An 18422-nucleotide genomic window follows, 5' to 3' on the forward strand; every position below is an offset into this window, starting at 1 on the left:
AGCTCCGGCGAGAAATCTGGGAAAGAGTGCAGCACGATGTTGTTATAGCAGACAGTTTGTTGTTGCCACGCCTCAGCCAGGATGAGATCCCTGTCCCGAAAATTGAGGAGCCAAACAAGGAATAAGCAAGGAGGGGCGCCAGGGATTCTATCACCAGTCGGGACTCTAGCCACCCTTTTCACTTGGTAGGCAGGCGAGACCCTCTGCAGGTTCAGTACTTGCTTGAAGAGAGATTCTGCAAAGGTGCCAGAATTATCCCCCACCACTCCTTCCGTCAGCCCCACTACCCGCACCTCATTGCGACACAGCCGGTTTTCTGCGTCATCAGACTGCTCCATCAGGATCTTCATTTGACTCTGCAAATCAGTGAGGGTTCTATGATAGGATGAGGTGGTATCCTCCATCAGATATGCGGTCTCAGCACTGTCCAGGTGACCACAAACTTTATGAGACCACATTCCAGAGCTAAAGTGTCAATCCTGGTCATGAGGGAGGTTCTACTTGCCTCTATGGCCATAAGAATAGCCACTGTCGCCGGATCCTCTGACTCATCCGCAGCGGGAGACAGTCCCGGAGTATCTCCAGGCTCAGACTCCATAATTCACCTGCTTCGCTCCTCCGACTGCACAGCTACAGTGGATTGACGCTGTGCACCAGGTGGCAAGATGTGACAGGCGGGGAACCCCGATGCCCTCCTTTCTGTTTCTTCCCATATGACTTCCTCCCTGGCATGGGCAACACAGGAGAAGATCCCCAGGCAGATTGAAGTGGTTTGCTGAGCAGGATGGCAGTAACTCTCTAAAGACAGGATAATGTAGCAGGATGTCAGGAGCCTCTGCGAAACATGTCTTCCCGGCTTCACATCCTGACCACGCCCCCTCAATTACATTTAAAGTAAACTTTTACGAGTATTGTGCAATATATTTAAAATAATCATATCCATGGAAAAAAAAGTCTCAGCTTTTAGTACTACTTTAATATAAAAGATTTATATCTAGCTTCCACCCATCATATAGCTTCATGTCTGACTTCTAGTTAAAATGCCCATATATCCTACTTCTGGGTGTTATTATTATATATATGAAATAAGTAATATACAGTATATTACTTTCACTGTTTCACGGTATCAATGAACCCCTTATAGTAGTGATTAGCTGCTCATTTTGTACTATAAAAGGTTAATTTTAGTTTTTTAACCCCATTATGACAGGGGATACAAAAAAGCATGCTACTGCTAGTAAATGTCTCAGGCCTGGTTCACACCTATGCAGTTTTTGGTGCTTTTTGCCGAAATGCACTACAGTTCATTTAACATGGTTTCCTACGGGACATGTTTAGATCTATGCATTTTTCAGCCGCTGCATATTTGGAAAGGGTCAAGGACTTTTTTCAGCACAAACTGTGCTTTTTTCCTTTTTCGTTTCAATAGACTTTAATGGAAAAGCTGCAGAAAAGCATGTAATGCATTATTGAATATGCCCAACAACAAATTGGTCAAAGAAAAGGATAAAAAATGCAAATTGCAGCAAAATGGGAATGGCTGACATACATCCTTATGGTGCAGGTTTGTGGCCATGGTGGGTGATGACCAAGAAAGAAATTGGGTGCCAGTCACTTTTATGCTTTAAACAATAGAGAAGTTTATTCCTCAAACAGGAAAAATGTGGGAGAGAGGGGAATAGGGTACAGGACAATCTTAGGCTCGATTCACACCTATGCATGTTGCTTTTGAGTGTTTTTGCAATGCTTTTTGCGGTGCTTGCTGCGCTTTTTGACGAGCGTTTTTTACCGCGATTTGCGTTTTTTTTTTTTTTAGCCAGTAATTTTTATTTTTTTACATTTCCTTTAACAACCAGCTATAAACAGGTTAAAAAAAACGCAAATCCTGGCAAAATCGCGGCACTTGCATTTTTGATGCAGGTCCATTGAATTCTATTGCATGCAAAACGCTGCTTTTTGCAGGAAAAAAAGTCCCTGACCCTTTCCAAAAATGCAGAAGCACAAAAAAGCATTGATGTGAACATGTTCCATAGGAAACCATGTTAAAAAATGTCCCTGCATTTCTGCAAAAGGCTGGATTCACATCTATGCATTTTTAGTGCCTTTTGTATTTTGCAGATTTGCACTACAGCCCATTTAACATGGTTTCCTATGGAACATGTTTTGTAGTGCAAATCTGCAAAATGAAAAAAGCACAAAAAATGGATAGGTGTGAATCCAGCCTTAGGCCCCATACACACGAGAGGATTTATCCGCAGATACGGTCCAGCGGACCGTATCCGCGGATAAATCCTCTCGAGGATTTCAGAAGATTTCTATGCGATGGCGTGTACACACCATCGCATTGAAATCCGCGCTGAAATCCTCTGGCGATGACGTGTCGCGCCGTCGCCGCTATTATGACGCGGCGACGGGCGCGACTCTGTCATATAAGGAATTCCACGCATGCGTCAAATCATTACGACGCGTGCGGGGAATCCCTTTGGACGGATGGATCCGGTAAGTCTGTACAGACGAGCGGATCCATCCGTTGGAATGGATTCCAGCAGATGGATTTGTTGTGCATGTCAGCAAATATCCGATCTGCTGGAATCCATCCCAGAGGAGATTTCTCCGCGGAAACAGATCCGCTGGCGTGTACACACCATAGGATCTATCCGCAGAAACCCATTTGCTGGGATTTATCTGCGGATGGATTCTATCGTGTGTATGGGGCCTAAGTAATGATCAGCAACCAGCAGATTGCATACCTCCCAACCCGCCCGTATTCTGAGGGAACTTCCCGCACAGACTGCATGTTCCCGCACAGGAAGGAGAAGAAAGGTCAGAGGGGAGACATGCTTACCGGAGCGGTGTGTGGACTGCGGCAGCTGAAGTGAAGAAGAGATCCGACTGGCTGTGCACAGGTGAGAGACAACAAATTCATCAATCCGCGGCAATCACCCCCCAGTCCGCATCCCCCCCCCTCTCAACAACTTTTCGATCAGCCCCCCCCCTCCTTAGACAAAAATAGGTGAAGTAAGGCAGACAGTAGTACAGGAATAAAAGCCTTTAAACTCAACCGGCACAGCTGTACTTTGTAGGAAAAGCTGTCTCCTCTAGCAACTAAACTTTACTCACTGCTTCGCGCACTGATTCCCTTGGATGAGTCCTCCCAGCCAATTCATAGCCTTCAGCTCCTGAAATGTCCCCTCTGGCGCTTCCTTAGAACTCCATCCCTCTAGAATTGTTACTGGATCTTTGGCAGACTTTCCTCTCCATAAACTTGAACACCCAGATAGGCCTTGGTCAGGCATAGCAGCCGGCAGCTTCCTGGATAGGCCCCAGGCTTTGGGCCTAGCAGTCAGGAACTCTACATACACCATCCACCCAGGCCGTAGCCCTGGGCGAGAACACACTGCCTGATCACAATACTTAATTCTGTTAAATAGCTTTTCCCAGCATGCTTAGTCGCAAATATGATAGGCTGAGAAAAGTATGTTTATCATAACTGGAACTTCACTATAGCTCATCACTTTAAAGGGGTTGTAAAGGTTTGTTTTTTATTTTTTAAATAGGTTCCTTAAAGCTAGTGCATTGTTGGTTCACTTAAGCCCCTTTCACACTGGGGCGTTTTATCGAGCGTTATTCAAGCTTTTTTCGAGCGTTTTTTGAGCGTTATTCGAGCGTTATTCGAGTGAAGCCTCATCTGCAATCCCAATGTGCTGGTAAAGCACCGCTAAGAGCCTAACGTTTTAGGGCGTCCTTTTTTCCCCACAAATAGAGCTTTCTTTTGGTGGTATTTGATCACATCTGCGGTTTTTAGTTTTTGCGCTATAAACAAAAATAGAGCGACAATTTTGAAAAAAAAGCAATATTTTTTACTTTTTGCTGTAATAAATATCCCCCAAAAACATATATAAAAACATTTTTTTTCCTCAGTTTAGGCCGATACGTATTCTTCTACCTATTTTTAGTAAAAAAATCGCAATAAGCGTTTATCGATTGGTTTGCGCAAAATTTATAGTGTTTACAAAATAGGGGATAGTTTTATTGCATTTTTATTTTTTATTTATTTTTTACTACTAATGGCGGCGATCAGCAATTTTTTTCGTGACTGCGACATTATGGCGGACACTTCGGACAATTTTGACACATTTTTGGGACCATTGTCATTTTCACAGCAAAAAATGCATTTAAATTGCATTCTTTATTGTGAAAATGACAGTTGCAGTTTGGGAGTTAACCACAGGTGGCGCTGTAGGAGTTAGGGTGCACCTAGTATGTGTTTACAACTGTTTGGGGGTGTGGCTGTAGGAATGACGTCATCGATCGTGTCTTCCCTATAAAGGGAATGACGCGATCGATGCGCCGCCATAGTGAAGGACGGGGAAGCCGTGTTTACACACGGCTCTCCCCGTTCTTCAGCTCCGGGGAACGATCGCGACGGAGCGGCTATAAACAAATAGCCGCGCCGTGGTCCCGGATCGCTCCCCGAGCGGACCCGACCTCCGCATGTAGCGGGGGGGGTCCCGATCGGACCCCCCACCCGCTAATAGGCGAGGACGTACGTGTACGCCCATGTGCCTGTACGTGCCATATTGTGGACGTATATGTACATGCGGGGGTCGGGAACTGGTTAAAGTGGAAGTAAACCCTCCTATTGTTTTCAGCCAAGGAAGCTGCCATCTTGGCCTCTGTTTAATCTGCAACTGCCACGATGCTGCACATGTGATCAGTTATGACACCAGCCATTGGATGGTTTGACAGTTTGGTTGAGAGCACAAGCAAATGTGACATCTAGCATTTCCGGCATGCCGGGAATGTTAACTGTTTTTTTAAACTATCAAATAGATGTGTTTACTTCCGCTTTAAGTGCCTCAGTGTGAAAAGGGTAAGGCATTTTTACAGCGCTTTCAATTCATTTCAATGAAGTGGGGCGTTTTTGGAGCGTTTTTTTCAGCGCCCAAAAGCTGCTCCAAAGATGCTGATTGCAGGACTTTTCTCGACGCCCCACCAGTGCAACGCATCAGTGTGAAAAGGTAAGGCGTTTTCACAGCGCTTTCAATTCATTTCAATGGAGAGGGACGTTTTTGGAGCATTTTTTTCAGCACCCAAAACCTGCTCCAAAGATGCTGCTTGCAGGACTCAGTGTGAAAGGGTCCATTGAGATGCATGGAGAGCATTTTATGAGCGTTTTAATAGCGCTATTTTTAACGCTAAAACGATGTAAAAACGCTTCAGTGTGAAAGGGGTCTTACCTTTTTCTTTGATTTCCCTTGTAAATGTTTTTTTTCTTTGTCTGAATTTCCCACTTCCTGTTTCTCTTCAGTAAGATTGCCCCCATCATCCGAGCCTTCTGGCTAGGGGTTATTCAGCATGCTCGCCCCCTCCCTTGGGACTAGAAGGAGATGCTGTGTTCACTGTATCTCCTCACAGGGAGCACGGGACCTTTAAGGGGTCAGGTAAGTATAACGGGGGGCCGGGGGGGGGGGCGGTATGTTCGCAAGTTTTTTCACCTTAATGTATAGAATGCATTAGGGTGAAAAAACGTTTTCCTTTACAACCCCTTTAATGTCAAAGGCAACAGCACCACATACTGACAGAAGGGAGAAGCCACACTTTGAATGGAATTAATAGAAGTCGTGTAATCACTGAATACTACAAATTAGCCAGACTAACAACCACCTGGCACACTAAATATACCTGTAGCCCTTTTCTAGGTACAAGGGTGTTATGCTATATATTACAGTTCTGTCTGAAAATTGGTAAAACAGCCTTTAATTTTTATTTTTCCTTTAAATAAAAAATGTGATCTCTGAGTCTGATGATATTTACCAGATCCATCCTTAGGCCCCGTACACACCAGCGGATCTGTCCGATGAAAACGGTCCGCGGACCGTTTTCATCGGACATGTCCGCTGCCGGATTTTGGTCTGATGGCTGTACACACCATCAGATCAAAATCCCAGCGGAAAACAAACGCGGTGACGTGTAGCGACGTGGCCGCGCCGTCGCTGTGACGATGACGCGGCGACGTGCGCGACCCTGGAAGGTCAATGCTTCCACGCATTCGTCGAATCACTTCGACGCATGCGAGGGATGGCGGCCGATCGGACGTGTCCAGTGAGTCTGTACAGACGACCGAACACGTCCGACGGACAGGCTTCCAGCAGACATGTTTCTTAGCATGCTAAGAAACATTTGTCCGCTGGAAAAAGTCCACTTGGCCGGGAATCCTGTCCGGTCGGCTGTACACACGACCAAACATGTCTGCTGAAACTGGTCAGCGGACCAGTTTCAACAGACATGTTCGGTCGTGTGTACGAGGCCTAATAGTACATATAGTATATCTCTTCTGTCTGTTATTCTCAGAGTGGATTCGAGATTTTGCCACTGCATATAAATATTTAAGAATAAATTGCCTTTTTTTTTTAAGGTTATTATCTGATTAATCGAAACAATAATCAGCCAAATTGTAGATTATGACAATAATCGTTAGTTGCAGCCCTATATGCAGCTAACATTCAGTTTTATGTTTTTTCTTTTTGTTTACATGCTTGCTGCTCCATATTTTGATACTGTAACTGCCCATATTTGATAACTGCTCCATATTTTAAAACTGCCAGATTAAAAGACTCTAATGATTACATATTAAGCAATAAGCATCCCTGCTAAATGACTGTCCTATGAAGAACCTGGTGGTTTCAGTGCATCTGAGCAAACTAAAGGTATATTTAAACATGCATCTAAATCTCCCTTTTCTCTGAAGCCCGATCCGCATTTGGATCTCGCTTCAGAAGCTACTGATAGGCAGTGAGGAAGTGATGCAACACCTCCTGTTTTAGTCACATTTTTGCCAACTAACGCTCCGCAACCGCATGCATGACACACAGTTGAGGGGCATTTGCAGAGTTTCCCCTTTTGCTTGAATGTGTGTGGCTTGCCACTCACCGAATGCTACATGTCGGTAAACTGAGTCGCTGATGTGAAGCATCACGACCATGGCATGTAAGCATCCTCGTCCGATGCCTATTGCAGCCTAAAGGCCCGTACACATGATACGAGAATCATATGGGAAAATTAGTAAGACGAGCTGTCTGCTGATTTTTTTTATCGGTAGTACGGTGCTTTCGACAGCCGATTTCACTTTTTCGTCAGACAAAAGCTGGATGTGCAGGTTATAAAATTTTTGTCGGATGTGAATGCAACGTCTGATTTTCAGATGGTCAGTACAGAAATCGTCACACAAATGTTAAAAGTACAAACACGCATGATTGGAATCAAGGAACGACCAGGAAGCGTTCGGTCTTGTTAACTACCTTTCGTAATCTAGAATTAACATTTGTGACGCGGCAATTGATGAAATGTCAAAATGCAGCACACATTCTCATCTTCTTTAATGGGATAATAATGAAGCTTCTTTGCTGGTGATACTGATGTAGTTATACCAAACGTATTTGAAAAGGCATTTGTTTGGTAGTGATATGAATGATATTAATACTATGGTGGTGGTTTGATTTTATAAGATCAAAGATACAATTATGTTGGTGACCCTTGTTAATTTTCCATTGTGTTGTTTTTAATGTAACTGCCCTTCTCCCAAACTGTCATTTGAAGAAAAACACATAGCCTAGTATTATTCAACACAATTTTTTAATTGTGCAGAAAAAAAAAAAAAAAAGAAATTAAATTATAGATGGTATCTGCCATCCAAATAAAAATAACTTAACAAAAAAGTGTGAATCAACGCTCACCAAACTTCTACTAACAAGAAATTAGCAGAAGGGGCCCAAAGGTTGGTGCTCGAGAAATTAACTTCCTCTTTATACTCTCGTAGTACGCCACCACATTTGTGTTTGTGGAACGACAATTTGCGTATAGTTAGTATGCTAGAAAAAATCCTGCACACACGCTTTTGACAAAAATCAGATGTTCAGTCGTACAACAATCGAACCGTATATACGGTTGTACGGTTGTACGGGGCTGTTGTTCCCCCAACCACGCATCTAGGGTAAGGTGACCAGATTTTTTTTATGAAATCCGGGGACATATTTTTTTTTTACTAGTAATGGTGGCAATCAGCGACTCTCTGCCCATCGCCACCGCCACCTGCCTCACAGCCTATAAAGTGTTTCTCTCCAGGCTACTATTGGGTGAGGAGCGGAGGAAGATCACTCCGCCAAGAAAGTCAGGGAGATAAGCAGGAAGGCGGCTGGTTGGGACTTGAGCCAAGGCAGAAGAACATGCGAGCGGAGATGAATGGGCATGCACCTGAAACTGAAGAAATGTTCCCTCCGCTCCGACCAGCACATGATCATCAGAAAGGGGCACAGATGATGGAAAAAAATACACCCCCCTAAGCTAGTAGGAGCGGCGGAGCAGGATTGTGTAATTCAGAATTTTTTTTCTTCTGCACTGACTGTCTTTGAAATTGCCCCAGTCCCTGTTCAAATCCAATCTTGGGACAAAATCAGGGACAGACTTGGTCTAGCGACAGTGTCCTCAATCTGGGGACTGTCCCCGGAAACCGGGATGTCTCGTCACCCTAATCTAGGGCAGCCCATAGACAGTGCAAGTGTCTTTCCTGTAACCATGAGTTGCAGGAAAGAAATTTGCACGATTTCCCCATCAACACAGTCAGGCCTCTTTCACATGGGAGCGGATCAGTGATGATCCGCCCCGTGCACCTCCGCTTGCTCAGCAGGGATCACTCCGTTGATCCCCGCTGAGCCGGCGGATGACAGGGCGGTCCCCGCACACTGTGCAGGGATGGCCCTGTCTTTTCTCCGCTATCCCCTATGGGGGGATCGGATGAACACGGACTGTCTGTCCGTGTTCATCCGATCTGCCAGACGGATGGAAAAGTAGGTTTTTCCTCCGTCACACTTTGGCGGATCGGAGCGGGTCGGATGTCAGCGGGCATGTCACTGCTGACATCCGCGGCTCCATAGAGGAGCACGAAGCGCCCGTTCAGGTCCGCAAAAAAAACTGTCAGGCGGACCTGAACGGGCCTGCAGTGTGAAAGAGCCCTCAATGTTGACAGGGGAATCCCTCCTGCCGAGCAATTGTGTTCTCCTGGCTGGGGAAGCCATCCTCGCTGGGAGAAGACAGTGATTATTGCTAGCGGCTATAGCAGTCACTTGTAATAATCGGAAGAGAATCCGGCAGGCTGGTTGTACCGATTGATCGATCATTCGGTATATTCAGCTGCCCATTAATGGTTTAAATCTCTGCCAGGTCAGCAGGAGAGATTCAAACTATGTATGGCTGGCCTAAATGAAGCCTAACAGATGATCAGTGAGTTAAAAGAAAATTTCAGGAGATTGATCAGTTCACAAAACCACAGAGCAGATGATCTCTGCCAGTTAAAAACTTGTGAATCCATCCCGTGACCACGTCCTCTTTGCGACAAAATGTTGGGCAGGCGACGTTCTGACGTCACCGCGTTACCAGCTGAACCCGGAAGATGGGCAGGCATATCAAGGAGCCGGCCGGCTCGATGTTTTTTACATGCTTCTTAATATCATCAACATTGTAAGTGCAATTTTTTATACTACATTAAACACCCCTTGGATTTTACACTATGCAAGTATTCTTTTTCCTGACATCGATATATTTACTGGATATGAACAGCTGCATGGAGGATAACCCTGGTGGAAAGCTGTGGTGTAATTAACAACCTTTAGCCTAGGTTCACACTGCTGCGAATTCAAAATCGCGGTAAAATGCGCGATTTTACCGCGATTTCGCGGCCGCGATTTTGCCGCGATTTTGCCGCGATTTCGGCCGCAATTTAATGTAAATCGGCCCGAAATCGCAAAAAGTAGTACAGGAACTACTTTTTGAAATCGCAGATGCGGTGTCGCACTGATTAGGACAGTGCCATTGCCGACAATTGCCGGCAAATGCCGCCGATTTGAGATGCGATTTGACATGTCAAATCGCATCTCAAATCGTTCCAAATCGTACCCAGTGTGAACCAGGGCTTAAGCGAGTTTGATCTCCTAATCAGAGATCAATACCATCCGGTAAGAGGCAGCTATTACCTATGGTGGTGGTTTTTCTTTCTTCACATTTTCTGGATGTCAGCAGTTTGAGCACTGGATAGTTATTTCTTCAGACACTCTTGTGAATTTTCTTTTCACTGTTTGGGGATAATTTTTCTATGGACTCTAGATCCTAATATATGGACAGTTCATTAACTGGACTTCCTCTCATTACACCTGTTGTTATTGTTTTTTCATTTATTCACGTGTGAGCACTTGATTTGATTTTTTGATGTTCAGTCATTGCTATTTTTCATTTTTATATGTACATTTCATTTATATAGTGGCATCTCTATTTTTATTCTCATCATTTTTTCTTTTAGCGCAGCTGTCGTTTTGCTTAAAAACTTGTGAATGTCCATAGAGTTCAGACTTTAATTTAACTTAATGAAAAAGCTGTCACTATGTTGTAAAATTCTCAGATTTAAAGGCCATCTTTACTGGTCCACCTTTTGCAAAATGTAATAAATACACTAATAAAATAAGACATTGCATGTATTAATGTTTTTTTATTGAAGCCTACATATCATTGGAATCATGTGTCGGGTTCCTACAGAGGTACAGACCTCCTGTTACGAGGCCGGAGGAATTAAACAATGGACTACAAGTGCGGTGCCAGCACGATCTGTGAGTCCCTCTGCTGAGGTGGCACATGGGATGTGTAGTCTTCTCATTCATAGATACCTGTAAATGGATGACACGGCTGTGAGGGCAAAGACACACACAACCATGCTATGTTAAAAAGATCACTGGGATCCTGCTAGGAGGGTATCCCGCTGTTCAGGTAAGTGGGTTTGGAGAATGCGCCCATGTTTTATTTTACACCTTAATGCCGCATACACATGGTTGGAATTTCCGACAACAAATGTTCGATGTGAGCTTGTCGTCGGAACATCCGACCGTGTGTTTGCTCCATCGGACATTTGCTGTCGGAAGATATTCCGATCGTGTGTAGCCAATTCCGAGGTGGAGGTGGGAGATTCATTGTATCTTCTTTATATAAACAAACTAAGAAAAAGTTGCCACTGTCTAAAAATTTGAAGGGCTGTAACCTGGCTTCTCCATGTGCTGACCCATATTCCTCTATGAAAAATACACCTATGGGCAGATCCGGCCTAAATACAAAGTCCACCTTAGCAGTGCTTATAACACTTTAAGTGTGCATTCACATCTGCGAATGCACCCGACCACAATCACACGTGAGAACCTCAGTGGGGGGTTCCTGGCTATTAGCTGCAGGAGTAGACAGCAGACATTATGGCGGAAACTGTGACATTATGGCGGAAACATCGGACACTTTTGACACATTTTTGGGACATTGTCATTTTTACAGCGATAAAAATGCACTGGTTACTGTGAAAATTACACTGGCAGTGAAGGGGTAAACCACTAGGTGGCACTGTAGGGGTTAAGTGTTACCTGCATTGTGTTTCTAACTGTAGGGGGGATGGGCTCTGTGTCACATGACACTGATCTCCACTCCGAGTACACGGAGCCGACATCAGTGTCATTCTTACTAGGCAGAGCAAGGAGATGCTTGTTTACACAAGCATCTCCCCGCTCTATACCTCCGTGAGACGATCGCGGGGATCTCAGCGGTGCACTCGCGACCACATGGCAGGCATTTAAAGGGCCACGTACAGGTACGTGATAATGCCTGTCCGTGCCATTCTCCTGACGTATATATGGCATGGGCGGTCCTTAAGCTGTTAAAAACACTCGCTATAATGTATAAACCGCCTTAAAACGTCAAACGCGGCTAAGCGCGGATTTACACCTTTAGGCCCCATACACACTATTAGATTTTCTGCAGATTTTTTTCTTCAGATTTACCAAAACCTATGAGGTCAAACCTTATGCATTTCAATTTGCATGCAATCAGGAAGGCCCTTATACTACATGGTTTTGGTAAATCTGAAGACAAAAATCTGCAGAAAAGCTAATAGTGTGTATGACGTTTTTTGTTTTTACAGCTCGTTTCTACCGCTCCTGGAAGCACAGGCTCTCGTTTTTTTCTCCTGCCCCTAAACGCTTATGCCTCTAAACGCCTTTGACAGTTTATGTGTGCATGGTCATATACATATAGGCTAACATGGAGGGGCTTTTAGAGGCAGTTAAAAAAAATGTTCAACGCCCCTTAGAGCAGCTGTAAAAACTTCCTATGTGCATGAGCCCTAAATATGGACGTATCTTGAAACATGGTCGGAACGGAGGCCTACGCCTATAAAATCTTGCTGAAACTAAAATAGCAGCACTATTTCCATTTGCATTGAAGGTTACTTTGTCAGCAGTTTTATTATAATTGTTCACATTTTCTGTCTGTAGAGTCATCAGATGGAGCTCTGCCCAGTCCTGAAGGAGACAAGCAACTGACACATACCGAGGATCAGGAGCTAAAATCTCGAGGGCAATGGGGGAGCAGGACGGAATTCATTTTGTCCGTCGTGGGTGGAATCATCGGATTGGGGAACATCTGGAGGTTTCCATATCTGTGCTACAAAAATGGTGGAGGTGGGAGATTCATTGTATCTTCTTTATATAAACAAACTAAGAAAAAGTTTCCACTGTCTAAAAATTTGAAGGACTGTAACCTGGCTTCTCCATGTGCTGACCCATATTCCTCTATGAAAAATACACCCATGGGCAGATCCGGCCTAAATACAAAGTCCACCTTAGTAGTGCTTATAACACTTTAAGTGTGCATTCACATCCGCGAATGCAGTCGACCATGATCACACGTGAGAACCTCAGTGGGGGGTTCCTGGCTATTAGCTGCAGGAGTAGACAGCAAAGGAAAATCGCTGCTCCTGGTGAGAGAGAGACTCCAGGCACAATGAATAGTGTAAGGCCGCGTACACACGGTCGGACAAAACCGATGAGAATGGACCAAGGTTCAGTTTCATCGGTCCAAACCGACGGTGTGTATAGCCCATCGGTCTGTTTTCCTTCGTTCCAAAATTTTAAAACATGCTTCAAAATCAAACCGATGGCCCGCTGCCCGATCGGTCCAAACCGATAGTTAGTACAGAAAGCATCGGTTCAAAACCCGCGCATGCTCAGAATCAAGTCGACGCATGCTTGGAAGCATTGAACTTCGTTTTATTTAGCACGTCGTGTGTTTGACGTCACCGCGTTCTGACCTGATCGGTTTTTGGAACGATGGTGTGTACGCACATCAGACCATCAGGCCACTTCAGCGGTGAACCGATGGAAATGGCCCGTTGGACCATTCTCATCGGTTTGGAACGACCGTGTGTACACTGCCTAAGACTCCTCACACGGGTGCAACCCTCGACTCGCCTGCCATAGAAGACTGAATAAAGGAAGAAATTGGCTGCACACCGACGTGATTGCAGTCCATTTATTAAATATTCCATGCAAACAATGACACACACCAAGGTTGCAGTATTGGGAACAGAGGTGGACTAGTTTCGCACACCTACACTATGCTTACTCATCACTGATGGACTTCAATCACGTTGTTGTGCAGCCAATTTCCTCCTTCATTCATTAGCTGCAAGAGGCAAGCCCATTGAAAGCAAAGGGAGGCTGTATGCTCCAGCAACTTGCATGTAAATGCTCATGCAGGGTTCACATGTGAGTGTCCCTGTGCCCATTATGTGTCCAGAAAAGTGCACTCAAATGTGATTGCTGCATGAGCGATTACATGCAAGTGGCAGCGATAAGCTGCGGAAGCATGCAGCCTCCCATTGCTTTCAATAGGGATGCCTCCCACAGCAAATCGCTGGGAACCGCCGCTGGGGTTCTCACATGTAAACAGGGTAGGCTGCATTTGCAGAGGTGAACAAGTCCTAAGTCACTGATGTAACAACCCTTATCCGTTTTGCTGAACGTCAGGCAGATATAAAAGACAAAAATCAATGCAACTCTACATTCATTACCCCCCTTGCCGCCCAAGCCAATTCTGACATTTCTCACATACAGTACATAATCACTTAGAACCTCCAAACTTCATATATTTTCTGAAATCAAAGGCCATGGGGCAGGGGAGTTGCTAGGTGGCAAAAAGACCAGGGGCTTCAGCCCGAAGCAAAGCCAACATCAGGGGGGGGCGGCGCGGTCGGTGGAGTGTCGCGGCGCAGGGTGGCCTACCTGACCTAAGTGAGTGTGTGTGTCAGTACACACTGACATAACCTGCATACACTAAAACGACCAGACTCCACTGACCAGACTCCACTGACCACTGACCAGACTCCACTGACCAGACTCCACTGACCACTGACCAGACTCCACTGACCACTGACCAGACTACACTGACCAGACTCCACTGACCACTGACCAGACTCCACTGACCACTGACCAGACTCCACTGACCACTGACCAGACTCCACTGACCAGACTCCACTGACCAGACTCCACTGACCAGACTCCACTGACCACTGACCAGACTCCACTGACCAGACTCCACTGACCAGACTACACTGACCACTGACCAGACTCCACTGACCAGACTCCATTGACCACTGACCAGACTACACTGACCAGACTCCACGGACCACTGACCAGACTCCACTGACCACTGACCAGACTCCACTGACCAGACTCCACTGACCACTGACCAGACTCCACTGACCAGACTCCACTGACCACTGACCAGACTACACTGACCAGACTACACTGACCACTGACCAGACTCCACGTTGCCTACACACCATCGTTTTTTCAAAATGCTCTAGCATAGCGCGGTTACGTACAGCACGTACGGCGGCACTATGTTCCATTCAAGCTCGCGTCATAACTTGCTTCTGAGCATGCGCAGGTTTAAAAAAGTCGTTTTAAACGCCGTTTTAGCCTACACACGATCATTTTTTATGACACAAAAAACGACGTTTTGAAAAACGACATAAAAAATGTAAGCATGTTCGAATTTTTTTTTTTGTCGTTTTTCAGAAGACATAAAACAAAGTTTTCCCCACACACAGTCATTTTAAATGACGTGTTTAAAAATGTTGTTTTATTTCATCACAAAAAAGACTGTGTGTACGCGGCATGAGGGATGAAGTCAAATTTAAACATTTTGGATAATTCTGGAGCATATACCATATGCAGGAAAACACAAATGATAATAAATCCAAAAAATGAAATAAAAATATAATCAAAATTTTAAATCCTATTTCTACTCACTGTACAGTTTATAATGTGTATTGTATGTATTCAATATAGGGGCATTCCTTATCCCATATGTCATTTTCATGGTCACCTGTGGAATTCCCATGTTCTTTCTTGAGATCGCAGTGGGACAATATACTGCGCAAGGGCCAACCACCGCCTGGTTAAAAATATGTCCTCTCTTCTCTGGTAAGTACAGGACAAATAAATCAATTTGAAAATATGCACTCAGATCAATATTCAAAAGTATTAATGCATAACTAAATCAATTTTTGTTTTGTTTTGGATAGAGTAGAGAGGGGTGGGAAAACCTGTCAGATTCTTATTGCAGTCTGTGCCCCAAAAGGGAGTTTTACCCCCTCTATTTGTCCTGTTTACTATTATCAATGAAAGTAAAATAAAAAACACACATTTTGGGTTGTCCCCAGAACAGTAATAGGGAAAAATGTTCCAATGTGGACACTAGTTCTGGTGACACAATGGGATTCGCTCACTTTGGAAGGATTTCCTCTCACTTCCTGTTTTGGCTACGGGACAGGAAGTGAAGTGAAATTTCACCAATGGGACAGAGATGGCAAAAAAAAAAAACTCAGTCCAAAATGAAAAAAATAAATAAAAATGTAGTCCTACTTTCACCCCAATAGGCCAAAGAGATTATCAAATGGTCCACTGGAAAGATTTACAAGCTGTACAGTGAAGGTGCCTGGCACTAAAATAATGTAAACGGAAGCTGCAAGTCTCACCCAGAACAAAATGCAAGGGAGATTTTAAGTTTTAATGTTTTTTTAAATCATGCCAAACTAAGTGAAGCACACATGTTGTATTTTCTGGACAGAATGAACAGTCAAATGATTTTAATGTTACTTGGACTTGGTGTTTTAATATGCAGAATCTATAATTTGGAAATAAACAAGCTTATCTCACCCCTGTTGGCAATTTTGGTTGTAAGACCACCCAGGCAGGTTCAGGTTCAATGCAGGAAAGAGTTCCATAAGCCCCACAGGCCTGGAGATATCAAATAATGACACAGGACACAAGTATGCTTTGTGATCATATGATATCTGTTTAGTCACCGCCACTTCTCTGGTATATATGCAGGTCTAGGGGACATAGCAACAGCTATTTAGAGGTAAGTAAAAAAAAAATTCAGGGTGGAACTCCACTTTAATTTATCTTAAACAAACATGAGCCAAGGCAAAACTCCATACATATGTTAATCATACATAAGTAACTAGATGAAAGGTGTCTACAGATAAGAACCACTTAAACTTATGTGTAGGTTTTTTAAACTTTTTCTTTAAGCCATGACATGGCGTCCTGAACTTAAAATGGAGGTTGTCATGCTATGTTTATATTACAACCCCTTATATGATTGTTTAATACTTGGAAGAGATAGCAAATAAACGTGTCAAACTGGATGTGGGGATTACTGTACTTGAATCTAGTGCATAGGAAATTGTTCCATTCTGTTGCATAGCTGCCAATGTTTTATAATAAGATAAATAACCTCTCCAAGTACAAAGCAGCAGTGCTTGTGACCTATCTTATGGAATACGGTTTTGGCAATAACTTGTAATTACTTATTAGAATATAGCAAAGCATATATCAATTTTGTGGACAATAGCTTTGTAGCACCCTAAATGTGTTATCATGCAGACTTGGTTATCTTTGGAATTCTGTGATGAACTAAATATACAGTACTTGACCTCCAATACCTTTGGTGTGGCCCTACCTCCCAACTGTCCCTGATTTCCAGGGTCTGTCCCTGATTTGGAACAAAGTCCCTCTGTCCCTCTTTCTTCCTCATTTGTGCCTCATTTTGGTCTATAGTTGTATATAAAATACACTATGTATCTTTCAAGAAGTGTTTGCCAGTGCTAAACCTTTCATCCAATTTCTAAACTGCTGCATTTGTAAATTTTAAAAGACAATATAAAGCAATAGCAGTGGTAAAAAAAAAAGCACTTTTGGATTTAACTAATCATTTTGTTTGTATAATTCTCCTTTAAGGCGAGTGACAGGGGGTGTGTCCTATGCCTTCATATTTTTGTAAATAGGTGTCCCTCTTTCCCATCTCAAAAAGTTGGGAGGTATGGGTGTGGTGTACTTATTTGTGTACTCAGGTTTGTATTAAGGGTGGGGTAAAAAATGATATACAGGTGAATGTGAGGAATGACATCACTAATGGAGCAAGGGAAGAGGTGGAATCCTTATGGGTACAGTTACAAAGGGAGGAAATCAATGGGAAAGTAGTACTAGGAGTATGCTATAGGCCCCTCTAACCTAAGGGAGGATTGGGAGACAGATCTCCTATCACAGTTTGGAAAGGCAGCAAGGATGGGACATGTTATTATAATGGGGGAATTTAATTATCCAGACATAGACTGGGCGGAAGGAACAGCTCACTCATCTAAGGCTCTCTATTTTCATTAATCAGATGGTAAATACACCAACAAGAAACAATGCGTGACTAGACCTACTGATTACTAACAATACAGACTCGATCACGGATGTAGAAATAGGGTGCAACTTGGGAAACAGCGATCACAGGTCAATTCGTTTCAGCATAAATCACAGAAATAGGAAGCATAAGGGAAATACAAAGACACTGAATTTCAAAAGAGCCAACTTCCAGAAACTACACTCCTTGCTAGAAGATACTAAATGGGATAAAATCTTAGGAACAAAGAACACAGAGGAAAAATGGGTGTGCTTTAGGAACATACTCATTTCAATTTTCAAAGAACAAAGATACAGGATGTTCTGCACTTTAAATAAACAAAGTGAAGGTTTCATCCAATACTCTGGTACATAGCAAACGTTGAGCTCACATTCAGATTACAAATAAACTGCCATGAAGACTTTACCAGTGGCACTGTCCTCCATATTTTACTAACAGTTATTCAACTGAGTACTCTGCAGGAGGGTGAGTCTCCCCTGGGCACCCCAAATGGGTTCAAACTGTGACCCAAGATGGGAGACTCGTATATCCCCTACACCTCCAAGAGTCAACCCATAAGGCACATATTTCCGCCTATGCATATAGAATGAGAAACATATGGCATAAAATGACTTTGCAGTAACATCAACATAAAGAACAAAAAAAGGAAAATTTAACAAGAAAAGAATGTAACTTCTACACAGCCACATACATCAAAGGACTTTCACCGGACGTGAGTACTACTCAAAAGGCCTTCAATTTATACCAGTTGGTCCACTGCCTTCTTGACACTATAAATCTACCCTGAGTTGCTGCAAACATCA

At 43.7% G+C, this 18422-nt stretch overlaps 1 protein-coding gene across 1 annotated transcript in view; it reads left to right on the forward strand.

The window, feature by feature from the left end:
* Positions 1-844: 844 nt before the first annotated feature.
* LOC120930494 (sodium- and chloride-dependent betaine transporter-like) overlaps positions 845-18422 on the forward strand; it is a 58969-nt gene continuing 41391 nt past the window's right edge. Inside the window, exons 1-3 of the mRNA XM_040341672.1 lie at positions 845-894; positions 12304-12539; positions 15213-15347. Coding sequence (XP_040197606.1) covers positions 845-894; positions 12304-12539; positions 15213-15347 — 421 coding nt within the window. The remainder of the gene's footprint in view (positions 895-12303; positions 12540-15212; positions 15348-18422) is intronic.

This window comes from Rana temporaria, chromosome 3 (assembly GCF_905171775.1).
Source record: "Rana temporaria chromosome 3, aRanTem1.1, whole genome shotgun sequence".
NCBI classification, from domain to species: domain Eukaryota; kingdom Metazoa; phylum Chordata; class Amphibia; order Anura; family Ranidae; genus Rana; species Rana temporaria.